A 14378-nucleotide genomic window follows, 5' to 3' on the forward strand; every position below is an offset into this window, starting at 1 on the left:
ATCATAATTATCAGGACAGTTCAAAGTGGTAACAGGTGAAGACAACAGGTTTGCTCTAAGAAGAATGAATTGATCATAGGAGCAAAAAGTAAAGAGATTTGGCATTAAATTTTATTTATTAATTTTACTAATTGTCTTTGCGTGTAGGTTTAAGTATGCCAAAGGTGTGGAGAGGAGGGGACAACTTATGTCATCCTCTACTCATATAGGTCTCATAGAGGAAATACAAAATGCCAGACTTGGCAGCAGTGCCTCTATCAACTGAACCATCTCATTGGCCTGGACAAAGATAAGCTTAGACCAGGGTTTGGTTTCCTAGCACTGCATTGGCTCATAACTGTCTTTAACTCCCATCCTACAGGGTCTGATGCCTTCTCCTGACCTCCTGGGGTACTCAGACATGAGCATGGTGCGCGTGACACAGGCCAACAAAAACACTCATACGCACAATATAAACTTTTTTTAAAAAATCTTTAGGTGCTGGAGAGATGGCACAGCGGTTAAAAGCACTGACTGCTCTTCTGAAGGTCCTGAGTTCAAATCCCAGCAACCACATGGTGGTGGCTCACAATCATGTGTAATGAGATCTGACGCCCTCTTCTGGAGTGTCTGATGACAGCGACAGTGTACTTAGATATAATAAAAAAAAAATTTTAAAAGAAATCTTTAAAAAGCCCGGCAGTGGTGGCACACACCTTTAATCCCAGCACTTAGGAGGCAGAGGCAGGGGGATTTCTGAGTTCGAGGCCAGCCTGGTCTACAGAGTGAGTTCCAGAACAGCCAGAGCTACACAGAGAAACCCTGTCTCGAAAAAACAAAAACAAAAACCAAAACCAAAAAACCCACTACAGTAAAAGAAAGCCAAGTGTCCTTTGACAAACAGAGAAGCAAAATGTAGTATATATAAAACTGGGGTATATATACATACACACAGTGGAATTCAGCCTCAAAATGACATCTGGTGGCACAGGTCTGCAATCCTAGCTCTTGGAATTGGGGGGTGGGGGGGTGCTGCTGGAGTCTGGGGCCGGTTTTTGATACATAGTTTCACTTAATGGCTCTAAGTATTCCCAGGCTTCCAACTTAATAACTGGATTTGTTGCCCATGATGGAAACTGGACTTTGTTCTTGCTTCCCAAGCCTCACCTACTTTCTTTATGTGCAACTAAGGGTCCCCTCAGCTCATCAGAAACACAAAGCAAAATTAACTGGGAGGAAGAAAGAAGATATGGGAGGAGCCTGGGGCGTGGCTCAGTGGTGCCACGTGTGATTAGCATGCTGGATGCCCTAGGTAGTCTCGGCACCAGTCAACACATACATTTTAACTGATCTTGCCCTGGTGTTTTTTTTCTAGATTTCCTAAATTGGAAGGATGAGTTAAAGGGATTGTGTAGTCAAACATTCCTAACAATGACCGACTAAGTAGAAAGAAGAAAAGAGAGGAAAGAGAGGGAGAGAGAGACAGGAGGTGGGAGGAATGGAAAAGTCACTTGTAATATATGATTGCACCTGATGGCTAAAAGATCTAAAAGATCAGTCACTGTTCTGGAAATAGAAGGGCAGCAACGGACAAAGGATCACTTACTGCCCGCCAGACTTCCCGAATGGCCTCACTAAACGCTCCAGCCCGCGGTGTCTCCACTGCTTCCCAAGAACATGTCTGAGGCGTTCGTTATTAACACAGCCGCTCAGGTTATCAGCCTCAAGCCAAAGCCGTGGCTACAGACTAATTGCAGGCTATTTCAGCCAAGTGCTGCCTTAGGGTTCCAATAACGTGTTCCTAAAGGACCCGAATAAGCGCTGACAAATGCCAGCGTGGCACGGTCGTCCCAGGTTGAAGGGGGCTGCCCCAGTCTGAGGGAGCTCCTCTTTCAATCACTGGTCTTTTAGCAGCTCACTACGACTTTGACCTGAAAGCAAGAGACAGGAGCCAGTGACATCACCATAGGACTCTGAAGCATTTGGCCATGATGGAAAATGGACTTCACTCTTGCCTCCCAAGCCTCACCTACTGTCTTTGAAATTAACTGGAAGGGAAAAAGATGTGGGAGGAGCCTGGGGCAGGTCAAAGAGATCAAAAGGATGAAACTAAGTGGCTAAAACTTTATCTTTAGAAGCTTCTGGAAATTTTTGCTATTGGGTTCATTCATTCAACAATTATGGGTGGGGGGCACAACAATTTTCCAGGCTCTTGGTGTGCGGGGAAAACTTTGATACACTAGTTAATAAAATGGATGGATCATGCATGCTCAATTCTTGTCACAGCACTTGGGTGTTCAAGGACAGCCTAGTCTACATAGTGAGTTTTAAAGCCAGACAGGATTACAGAGTAACACCTTGTCTCAACCTAAAATAACAGATCCAGGAGTATTAGGTCTTTTTTGTTGTTGTTGTTGTTTTTGTTTGTTTGTTTTTGTTTTGTTTTTTGTTTTTCGAGACAGGGTTTCTCTGTATAGCCCTGGCTGTCCTGGAACTCACTCTGTAGACCAGACTGGCCTCGAACTCAGAAATCCGCCTGCCTCAGCCTCCCGAGTGCTGGGTTCTCGCTTCACCCTCCACCTTATTTTTGATTATTTGCTTGGTTGGTTGGTTTTGAGATAGGGTCTCACTGAACCTGAAGCTCATGCTAGAAAGGCCTGACCAGAAGCCCCGGGAATCCTCCTATCTCTGACTGGGAATACAGATAGGAGCTGTATGTCTCCCTATGTAAAGTATACAGGGTGGTGTAAACTCGGGTCCCCCATGCTTGCGAGCCATCTACCCACACTCAGGATGTTAACTTTAGTGCAACATATATTTTTATCACAATACAGCCATTCCCTCCAAAAATGACTCTCTCAGACTCTCGGCATCAAATTTAAATTCTTGACCGTGATCGCCAACATTCACTAGCCCCCAAAAGGCCCTGTCTGACTCACCTATATCAGTGTCTCGTCCTAGGCCTGACCCTCTGATCTTTCACCTGTAAGTCTTAGCTTCTAGGCCCCTCCCATCTCCCCCTAGTCAAGACCTCCCACCACCTTACCACAGCACACACTTGTCTTCCTTCCCACACGGGAGTAGCGCGGCTGGCTAACTAATCGTCTTCTGTTATAACCTACAAGCTCCATGAAGACCAAGCGTAAAAGCTGTTCGTCTATGTCCAGTAGCCTGCACAGTGCACACAATGCCAGGCACCCACCTGCTCACTGTGGAACAAACAAACAGGAGGAAGAAAAACTGACAAAGAATTTGGAGGGGAGAAGAGGCTAGGTACATTCTAGCCTCTGGTCACATCTTCCCTGACCCATCGTTTAATCAAGCAATTAACCAATTCATCAACACATTTACAACCTTGCTTAGATGCGTTTCTGCTTAAAGACCTGTGGGTTAACAGATATGGTTGGGGAGGCTACGTGTAAGTAGATAAAAGACAGATTCCACAAACACGAAAGTCTATAAATGAAGCTTGATTGACCCTGAAAACAAGCACCAATGTTTGATTAACCCAAAGGGATATATTCTTTTTTTGTTTTTTTTTTTTGTTTGTTTGTTTGTTTGTTTTCGAGGCAGGGTTTCTCTGTGTAGCCCTGGCTGTCCTGGAACTCACTCTGTAGACCAGGCTGGCCTCGAACTCAGAAATCCACCTGCCTCTGCCTCCCAAGTGCTTGGATTAAAGGTGTGCGCCACCACAGCCCTGCCCGGGGATATAGTCTTACATTGAACATTTAAAACTACACAGGCCAGCAGCAGGTGAAAGGATAGACAGACAGACAGACAGACACACACACACCATGATCCAGCCTCCATCTACCCCACCCCCACTTGCAAAGTGCAGAGCAGCTGTGTTGTGGACCAGGCTGGCCTCGAACTCAGAAATCCGCCTGCCTCTGCCTCCCGAGTGCTGGGATTAAAGGTGTGTGCCACCACGCCCAGCTGCGTTGGGGGTTTCTTGATCCAAGGCCCACCAGAAGGTACAAATATAAGCTCAGGCGCTGTCGGAGGCTGCATATCCCGTGAGAGAGACCCGGGTTCTCACTCCAACGCTTGGCACTTGAAACCCTCCAAAGCCCCATGAATCATGGACTCATTCCCACCTTGGCACGAGGAAGATGTAATCGCCACTCTAAGCCAAGCATGGTGGCATCGCAGCCAAGGATTGCTGTGAGTTCGAGTTCAGCCTCAGATACAACAGGAAGTGTCAGACTAGCCAGGACTGCATAGGCAAACCTTGTCTCACCAAGGGGTATGGTGTTGCCAGAGATGGCTCAGTGGTTAAGGGCACTTGGTGCTCTTACGGAGGGCCCAGGTTCAATTTCAAGGACCTACATGATGGTTCACAACTGTAGCTCCAGTTTCAAGGGATGAGCACCCTCTTCTGGCCACTGCGGGCACTGCACATACATAGTATATAGACATCCATGCAGGCAAAACACCTGTAAAAGGAGATCTCTGAGTTTGAGGTCATTTGGGATAAAGCAAGTCCCAGATGCAGGCGTGGTGGCACACACCTTTAATCTGGGCCACACCTTCTGCTGGAGACCTACATAAGGATATTGGTGAAATAAAGGTAAAAAACAAGAAATAAGAGTTCAAGGACAACCTGAGCTACATATAAAGACACCCAATTTGCCCATCCTCTATAGAACTTGATAAAAGGAAAAGATATTTTGTGGAGTTGAGACAGAAAGGCTAGTGAGGATTTAGAGCATTCTAAGATCCTTGTAGGACAAACTAAACAGTTGTGGGCCCCTATATTAGTCAGGGTTCTTTAGAGTCACAGAACTTATGGGTAGTCTCAATACAGTAAGGGAATCTGTTGATGACATAGTCTGTGGTCCAACTCCCCAACAATGGCCAGCAGCAGCTGTGTGAATGAAGTCCAAGGATCTAGCAGTCGCTTAGTCTCACAAGGCAAGCAAAGAAGAATGAATCGTCCTTCTTCCAACGTCCTTATGTAGATCTCCAGAAGGTATGGCTCAGATTAAAGGTGTGTGCCACCACGCCCTTAATCCCAGATGACCTTGAACTCAAGAGATCTCCCTGTCTTCATCTTCAGGAATTCACAGCCACTAGGCCTCAAGATCTCCATGCCAAGATCCAGGTCAGAAACTTCTATCCCCCAGCCTCCAGATTAAGACCACTGGTGAGCCTTGCAACTCTGGATTGGAGTTCATTCTAGATATAGTCAAGTTGACAACCAGGAATAGCCACTACAGTTCACCCGTTGTCAACTTAACACAAGTAACACTCCAGGGTCCCTTCCCATTAGAAGTCACCAGAAGTTAAGAAAACTGTAACTGGGGGGGGGTGGGGGGGGGGAGGGCTGGCTATGGCCAAAGTAAGCTGAGGAGACACTTCCAAAAGGGTTTTGGTCTCAGACATGGGAAGGGGAAGAGCTGGGTGCACAGCACTAGAATGGCAACTGTTAGCCATAGATAAAGCACTGCCGCAGGTAGAATCTATTACAGCGACTATAATAGACAGCTTCACAATGAAGGGCAGTGTTGACAGCCCCCTTTTTGGTGTGGCACAGAAGCAAACTCTACCTAGGTGACACGCACACTTGCAACAAGGCATGGTGTCCACAAAACCCCATTGCCAATGCCATGCAGGCTGTCCCAGGATTAGTGTCCTTTAAAGCCACTGAGAAGCCCTCCAGTGATGGGACCAACAGCGAAACCAGTTCAAAGTCCTGGAAGGGATAGCATCCATCCCTATAGATCCCCAGGACACAGACGGTGTTAGTCGGCACCTCAAAACAAGAATGGGTAGCTGCTGCAATAAACATGTCTGCTCATGCCACATGTCTGGGAAAGGAGAAGACAGAAGTAGCTGATGGCCAAGACTTGGCTTGGGATGATCTGTACTGACAGTCTGGTTGTATATAGAGGCGCCTTGGTTGATGGATGGCCTACTGGGAAAAGGAAAATGGCAGGTGCTGGGTTGGACACTATAGGGGCAACAGATGTGGAAAGAAATATTTAACAGAATTCAACAGGAACCCATGGTAGTTTTCCACGTGGCAGTCCCACAGCCCCTGGAAATCAGGAAACAGGTGCCCTTACCAGGATATGAGCCATTTCCCCTCAGGTACCCTTGGAAGGTGCCCCCAGAGTTCATATAAAGTCTGGTCACAGAGGATCCAACACAGGTTGGAAAATGGGTAGGGTTGAAGGCATTCTGTGAAACAGTCTGACATATTGCATGCTATCATCTGAGAACTGTTTCCCATGACGGCTTTGACAAGAGGATGCTCTGATGGGACGTGCACACAAATCAATCTGTACCACGCGGATGGGCAGGAAGACTCCCATGGGGCCCTTGCCCATCAGGGAGTGATGCAAACATGCCCTCGCCTGGGTGGACACAACCACAGGCCACTTAGAAGCATTTCAAGCAAGCAACAGGGGGAGCCACCCTGAAGGGCCTCACCCAACTCTGTTCTATTTGGGTGTCCAAGAAGAATCCACAGTGACAGAAGCAGCCATTTCCCAAATGTCAATGTACAGAACTGGGCTGAAGACAACCAGGGGCAATGGTACTGTCAGCTAACCAAGTGGGCGGGGCAAATTTAGAGGGGAAAAAAAGGGGGGGGGGTTATTAAATAACAGCTAGAAGCTTAACTCCAAATGGTAACATACATGGGTGGGAACAGACATTCAAGAGCTCTGTAAGGTTACTAGACTTAAACACCAGCACCAGGACTGGGCCTTCGCCCTGTGTATTGTTGACCAGGGAAGAAAGACCGAGGCCCGACAGAGCATAAAAGCTATTGCTACTGTGGCTGTTTATATGAGAGAAATAGCCAGGAAGACCTTATGAGAATAGTGCATATACATGCTTTGACTGTAAGATCTGAAAAATTTAAGCAGGGAACTAACTTGAAACTCCCACCCCAGTGGAGCTTTTTCCTGCCTCCAACATCCCTGCTTGGTTATAGAGCCTTGTGTACTAAACCACCGACATGCCAGGTGTGATGTGGCTGCTTGGGTCATAGTGGCTCAGCTGTCATGGGTAACAACAGCCTTCCAGTTGGTTTTAAGACCTGTTCCACAAGATGGAGTTTTAAGCCTGGTACTGTAAACCAGAATAAAAACCCGTGGCTGAAAAGATCATAGGAGCCAAGGGAAAAGCCACTGCTGTGGTTTTGCAAGCTGGGTGTGAATGTGTCTGAGCAACTGCCTTATTAAACCTGCGTGTTTACAAGTGTAGGTCACTCGCTGTCGGCCTCAGCCACTGGGGATGCTCCAGAGAACCAGCGAATGGTACTGATAATGGTAGCCAATTTCTTAGCCACAGGTCTTAGCTGCAGGTCTATAGTCATGTCCTCCAAGGTTCAGAGAACCTTCTGGAAGATGGGGTGTGTGTGTGTGGATATTGCGCAACCGTTATTCTGAACAGAGCTTAGTTTCCAGAACACAGACTTTAAACATTAAACATTCCATCCTAGGGGCTGGAGAGAGAGAGAGAGATGCTCAGTGGTTTTAGAGCTGCTCTTCCGGAAGGACAACCTCCCCCTCGGTTCCACTCCCAGCATCCACGTGTGGCTCACAACCATCCGTAACTCCGGTCCCCCGGGATGGGACACGTTCTTCTGGCCTCCGAGGGCACTGCAAAGCTCATGGTGCACAGAGGCATGGAAGGAACACCCACACACATAAAAAGCATCTCCTAGGCCCTTCGCTTGCCTTTTCTGCCCTTCTGGGCTCCTGGTACAGCTTCTAATGGCTACTTCCTTGTTGTCCTGGGAGCCACTTAGTCCCGGCCCAGGAGCTGCTGCCCCATGGGGCTAACATAAGGTCTGTCTTGTTCCTAGAGACCTGCAAAGGTTCAGACAGCGGACACCCTTGGCCTTTGACACCCTCTCCTCAGACCCTGACCTAGTCAGTGTCTTGGCTACCTACAGGCCCCAAGGGCATATTCTAAAGAAATAGCTGCCTGCCCTGCAGTGGTGGCGCACGCCTTTAATCCCAGCACTTAGAAGGCAGAGGCAGGCCGATTTCTGAGTTCGAGGCCAGCCTGGTCTATGGAGTGAGTTCCAGGACAGCCAGGACTACAGAGAGAAACCTTGTATTGGGAAAAACCAACAACAACAAAAAAGTAGCTACACTCCTTGCTGAAGAGCCTGTGGTTTCTCACCACCAAGGTAAAAAGGAAGGGATGAAAGAAGACAGCTTCTGGGGCTGGAGAGACGGCTCAATGGTTAAGAGCACTGACTGCTCTTTCATAGGTCCTGAGTTCAAATCCCAGCAACCACATGGTGGCTCACAACCATCTGTAAAGTAATGGGATCCCATGTACTCTTCTAGTGTGTGTCTGAAGACAGCTACAGTGTACTCATATAAATTAAAAAAAAAAAAAAAAGAAGATAGCTTCTTAAATGCCCCCTTCTCATTCCTCATCCCCCCCCCAAAACCAGGATGCACCACTTCATTACAAAAATGTTGTAAGAACATCACAGAAATTAAGCTGCACAGGCCAGGCATGGTGGAGCATGCTTTCAATTCCATCATTTGGGAGGTGGAGGCAGGCGGATCAGGGATTCAAGGCCAGTTGGCTACAAATCAAATTTGAGGCCAGCCTGGGCTATATGAGACCCTATCTCAAAACAAAAAACCAAAAAAAAAGGGGGAAGACCAAAACCAACAGAAGCAAACAAACAAACAAACAAAAAAAGCTGCCCCTCAGTCTTTGCATAGATTAAGTAGAAGGGCTTTAAACTCATCCTCCTGAGTCAGCTCAGGAGGGAGTAACAGCATTTCAGGCGTGTGCGGCTGTCCTGGGTCAGAGAATCACCAGCCTGTGGTTAAAAGCTTGTATGTCACAACTCTGCAGGACTAGAATAGATATCGCCGAGTTGCTGGGCCCTAAAACCGAGGGTTTTATGCCACTGGCGTGTTTGCTTGCCTGAGGCTGGCCTCGAATTTCCTGTACAGCTGAGTATGATTTTAAACTCCTGTTCATCCCTCCTCTACCTCCCGAGGGCAGCGCATACCACAGGTGTGCACCTCCACACGTGTTTTTTTTTTTTTTTTTTCCCATAAAGATATCTTACAGACGGTATCTTACAGCAACCGTGCCGGAGTCACACTGCTTAGCCCCTTTTACAGCTAGGTAAACTGAGGCTTTGCCTGGCCCAGGAGAGAACAGCTAGTCAGTGGGAGAGCCAGGTGTCAGGGACCAGGGGTGCCTGACTTTGGCCCTAATGCACATGCTCAAGCGCTTGGAATAATCTGGAAGCTCTTAGAAGTAGAGATTCCCAGGGCTCAGCAGTTTTATTGACCTTTCTATGTCAAGGGCAGGACCCAAGACAGACCTTAAAAATACTTATTTATGCATTCATACGTTCATTCATTCATTCATTCATTCACTGTGTGTGTGTGTGTGTGTGTGTGTGTGTGTGTGCGCGCGCGCACGCACGCACGCGCGCGCATGAGACAGAGACAAGCAGACACGGGAGGGTATGTGTATGTCAGAGGACAACTGGCAGGACTTAGTTCTCTCCTCTACCATGAGGGGTTCTAAGCATCAAATTCAGGTTGCTAAGATACTGCAAGAAACTCCTTTCCCTGTTAGGGCTGTCTGTGCTTTGTATCCTCAAGGTGGGCCTTGACCTTGCAATGGAGCCCAGGTTGCTCTTTTGCTACTTTTAACAAGCTTCCCAGGTGACACTGATGGCCCCAGGCTAAGGACTGGCCCTCATTAGACTACCCTGCCTCTCTAGGAAGTTGACAGAGCCCCAAGCAGAGGAAACAATGATCAGCCACCAATTCCCTCCACCATAGATCATTCGCTTAGTTTCTCCGTCGCCCAAGTACAACACAGGAAGGAAGTTCTCCCACCTTTTCAGAGACAGACAACACATCACACCCAGAGGACCCCAGACTCCTCAGGCATCCCATATCTAATCTGCTCAAATGCAGAGGAAGAGGAAGAGAAACGAAGTAGACACACAGATGGGACAGGGCCTGGGTCACGTCCTCTAGCCAACCTGCATCCACCCTGTGACGTCCTCAGAGGGCACGGTGGCCGCCCTGCACTCGGGAGGCAGAGAGAGGCAGGCAGCTCTCGAGTTCAAGGCCAGCCTGGTCTACAGAGCAAGTTCTGGGACAGCCACACAGAGAGACTGTGTCTTAACCCCCACGCCCAAAAGGGATGGGATTAATAAGGAGAAGGCTTCAACAGCTGTGTTGCCAGTGGGGTTAGCTGTGTCTCACTCTGTTTCCTCTGAGAATATACCAGGCAAGCGCGTGGCTTGAAGTGTCTGGCTGGTGAGCAGAAGTTTCAGCTCAGTAATAAGGATACAGGTCAGAGACTGGGGCTTCAAACAAGCAGAGCTCTCTGCCTTGCTCCCTGGGTCACAGACAGGACACCCCCCCACACCTCCCAAATCCCACCACCTGGCTATAAAAGCAAGCAGCCAGAGTGCAGACAGATCAAAACCAGTCCGATGTCACTCACGGAAAAAGCCAATTGGGAGGGAAGAGTGACGAATGGGGATCGGTGGCATCCTGGAACGGAAAGGACATCCCACCAGAAAGCGCCCCTCAGCACCTAATCAGTTCCAGAAATGGGCTTTGTTCTCCCAAAGGGAGATGGGAGATCAAAGCACGGCTTGCCGTTCACCCTTGAGCATCAATTACTTGTAGGGAAACCGGACCCAGGGCAGACCCTGCTCCCTTGCCTTGCATCCTGGTGGCCTCCGTGAGCACCTTTGATCTTTCAACCCCGCAGGCATCAAATTGGAAGGGAGCTGGACAGCCAACCTGGGAACCCAGAGACCGGGCGTGGCCCAGGCACCCAAAGTCAGTCAGCCATTCCTTCCCTTCCTGTTGACTTTTTAAGCCTACCCCGCCAGGAAATGCTCAAGTGTGGCGCTGCTCTCCTGCATCCCTCCGCCATACTTCACTGGGTTCTCACAGACAGGCCTGACAGAAACAGGCTCATAAGCTGTGTGGCCTGAGGCACATGGTGTGCCTCTCTGAGCTGATCACCTCCGAGCACCCACAGAGCTTGGCTTTTGTGGGCAGAGACACAAAAGACCAAAACATACATACATACATGTGTGTGTGTACACGTATATGTATATGTGTGTGGTATATATATATATATACACACACACATACATACACACACACACATATATATATACACACATACACACATACACACACACACACACACACATAATTATTGGCTCTATGTGTTGACCCGGGCACTTGGGAGGCTATAGCATAGTTTTACTTTGTTATTGAGAGCCCCAATAACAAGATCCCAGGTCCAGCCTGCAGCTTCAGGTAGCTGCCTATAGTAGAGTTTGTGGACTGACACATAGACCATGTTCTATAACCCACAGGTTCCTACCAAGTGGGGCGGATCTCAGTTTTTGTTATCCTAGGCTTCGGGAAATTCAGTAATAACTCCAAATAATGGATGCCCTCTTCCCCAAGCAATCCCACATTTAGAAATAGACTTTTGGGTAAATAATCAAACAATGTGAAAAGAAACATCAGGAAGAGCGCCACTGGACAGAGAAGCAAGAGGAGCCACAGATGTACCTCTCCCTCTGGGACTAGAGACTGAACCTGGAACTCTATCACTGAGCCATATCTGCAGCTGATTTTTTGCTTTGCTTCTGTAAGTCAGAGACCTATGTATCCCAGGCTAGCCCCAAATGTGCTATGTGACAGAGGCTGGCCTCAAATCCCTAATCCTCCTGTCTCAACCATCCAAACGCTGAGATAATAGGTTTATATCACCACAGCTGGTTGAGACTATTGTTTTTGTAGCACACTCCTGTAATTTGGACTAGGCAAGGGGACTGAGGCAGGAAGATCTGAGTTTGAGGCCACGAGGTTTAGTAAACTCTAGATTACCTTTGTCAAACACACATATAAAATTCTCCTTAATAAGGCTGGGCATGGTGACGCACACCTTTTTAATCCCTACACTTGGGAGGCAGAGGCAGGAGGATGTCTACGAGTTTGAGGCCAGCCTGTACTACAAATGGAGTCCTAGGAAAAACCCTGTCTTGCAAAAACCAACATTAAGCTGGGTGTGGTGGCTCACGCCTTTAATCCCAGCACTTGGGAGGCAGAGGCAGGCGGATTTCTGAGTTCGAGGCCAGCCTGGTCTACAGTTCCAGGAGAGCCAGGGCTACACAGAGAAACCCCGCCTTGAAAACAAACAGACAAACAAAAAACCAAACCAAAACATAGAAATTAAAATCGAAAAAAAAAATCCCCTTAATAATAATCCAGTTAAAGTGTTACCTCTGGAAAACTATCATTTCAACTGGGCTGCCAGATTTATCAAGTAAAAACAGAGTGCACTTAAATTTCAGATAAGCATGATGCTTTGGGCATAAGTGTATGTCCTAGAACACTGGGGACACACCCACACAGAGAATTTATTTATTATTCATCTGATATTCAAATTTTACTGGGCAATTTTTTGTACAACCAGGAGACACTAGTTAAAATAATATGAAAATTACTGAAGTAGCTTCCATTTTTCTTGTGCTGTCTCTGAAACCGGCTGTATATTTTACACATACAACAAGTCATGTTCAAATGCACCGGACCACACAAACGGCTGTCCCTGTTGGCAGTGCCCATAGGTTTACAAAGTTCTTCTCTGTGTCATTTATTTATTTATTTATTTATTTTTCCAAGACAGGGTTTCTCTGTGTAGCCCTGGCTGTCCTGGAACTCACTCCATAGACCAGGCTGGCCTCGAACTCAGAAATCCGCCTGCCTCTGCCTCCCGAGTGCTGGGATTAAAGGCGTGCGCCACCACGCCTGGCCTCTGTATCATTTATACTAGAAGGAAGTCAGTCAAAAAATTGGCAAAACACCCACTGGGGCTCATTCATAACAATATTTTCTTAGAGAAGGAAGCCAGGATTTTGTGTATGCTAAGCAGGAGCTCTACCATTGAGCCATGCCCTGAGCTCAAATAATTCTTTGTTTTTTTTTCCTTTGGCTTGCATTTGGTGAACCACCAGAGCCTTTCCCATGATCTGCCAAACGTCCTGCCACTGAACTAAATCTCCAATGTTTAATTTACTGAGATAGGGTCACTGTAGAGCCCTAGCTGGCCTTGAACTAGCCACGTGGCCCAGGCTCCCTCCAAACTCTACTTCCTCCTGCCTCAGTCTCTTGAGCACTCACAGTATGCGACCAGGAGCAGCAACAATGGCTAACCTTTAGAGCAGTAGTCGAACACTACTCCTTCACAGAGGTTGTCGAGAACCACACTAGGTAACAGATATTTACATTACGATTCATAACGGTAGTGAAAAGACAATCAGGGAGCAGCAATGAAAATGAATTGAGGGCTGGGGCTCACCAGGACATGGGGAACTGTCTTCAAGGGTCGGGTCATAGCGTTAGGAAGGTTGAGAACCACTGATTTAGACGGTGCTGAGTACAGGCACCTGGTTCTGAAGGCTTTGTATTCATAAAAAAATAAAAATCACACGGGGGGGCGGTGAACACTGGCTGCTCTTCCAACCTTCATGAGTTCAATTCCCACGACTTGTGCATCTAAACGCTGAAGCCAAGTGCAGATGGATGGAAGACACGTGAAGCCTTGCAAGGTGCCTAGACATCTTCCTGCCCCTATCTCCTAACCCATCTCCTGAGCCCCAGCTTAGACATTTTTATGTTAAACGCCTACTAGTTTTATGAAAAGAAGTCACACTGAGAGGGAGGGAAAGTCTGTGAGAGGCTAGCCTCAATCCCTCTTTCCCAGTTGGCCTCTACCAGCAGCCACTACTGGCAGTTTGGAAAGCTGGTAGATGGTTTTTTGAAAAGGAAAGCATTTGCAGGGAACATTTCCTTCAAACCAGTCATGCTAAGCGGGGTGCCCTCTGCAGGAGCCCGGGTGGAGCAGCTCCAGTCCTCAAGGACAGGTAGAAGGCAGGTTCGGGAAGCTGTGTTCCACTGGAGCGAGCTGTGTCTTACCTTTGCAGTTTTCTTTGGCCAACTGACCACAGGAACCCCCGTGATGGCAAGGCTGGGGTCATCATCCACGTGCTCCTTCAGTACATTCTGTGTGGCCAAACAGAGGATCCGTATTAACTGAGGGTGAAGGAAGGACCCCCTACGGAGGCAAAACTAACCCCTTGAAGAATTCCAACCTCAGCCAGGCAGTGGCAGCACACTCCTTTAATCCCGGCACTTGGGAGGCAGAGGCAGGCCGGTTTCTGAGTTCGAGGCCAGCCTGGTCTACAGAGTGAGTTCCAGGACAGCCAAAGTTATACAGAGAAACCTTGTCAGGTTAAGCAGGGGAAGGGGGGCGGAAGGAAGGAAGGAAGGAAGGAAGGAAGGAAGGAAGGAAAGAAGGAAAGAAGGAAAGAAGGAAAGAAGGAAAGAAGGAAAGAAGGAAAGAAG

General features: G+C 47.9%; 1 protein-coding gene across 5 annotated transcripts in view; it reads right to left on the bottom strand.

Annotated features, from left to right (window-relative positions):
• Window positions 1-14378, bottom strand: part of Kdm2b (lysine demethylase 2B) — a 121641-nt gene that overhangs the window by 38869 nt on the left and 68394 nt on the right. For all 5 annotated transcript variants that reach the window (XM_029533595.1, XM_029533598.1, XM_029533596.1 and 2 more), the window contains one exon: window positions 13950-14036. In XM_029533595.1, the coding sequence (XP_029389455.1) occupies window positions 13950-14036 (87 nt within the window). The remainder of the gene's footprint in view (window positions 1-13949; window positions 14037-14378) is intronic.

Source organism: Mus pahari, chromosome 23 (assembly GCF_900095145.1).
Source record: "Mus pahari chromosome 23, PAHARI_EIJ_v1.1, whole genome shotgun sequence".
Classification (NCBI taxonomy): Eukaryota; Metazoa; Chordata; class Mammalia; order Rodentia; family Muridae; genus Mus; species Mus pahari.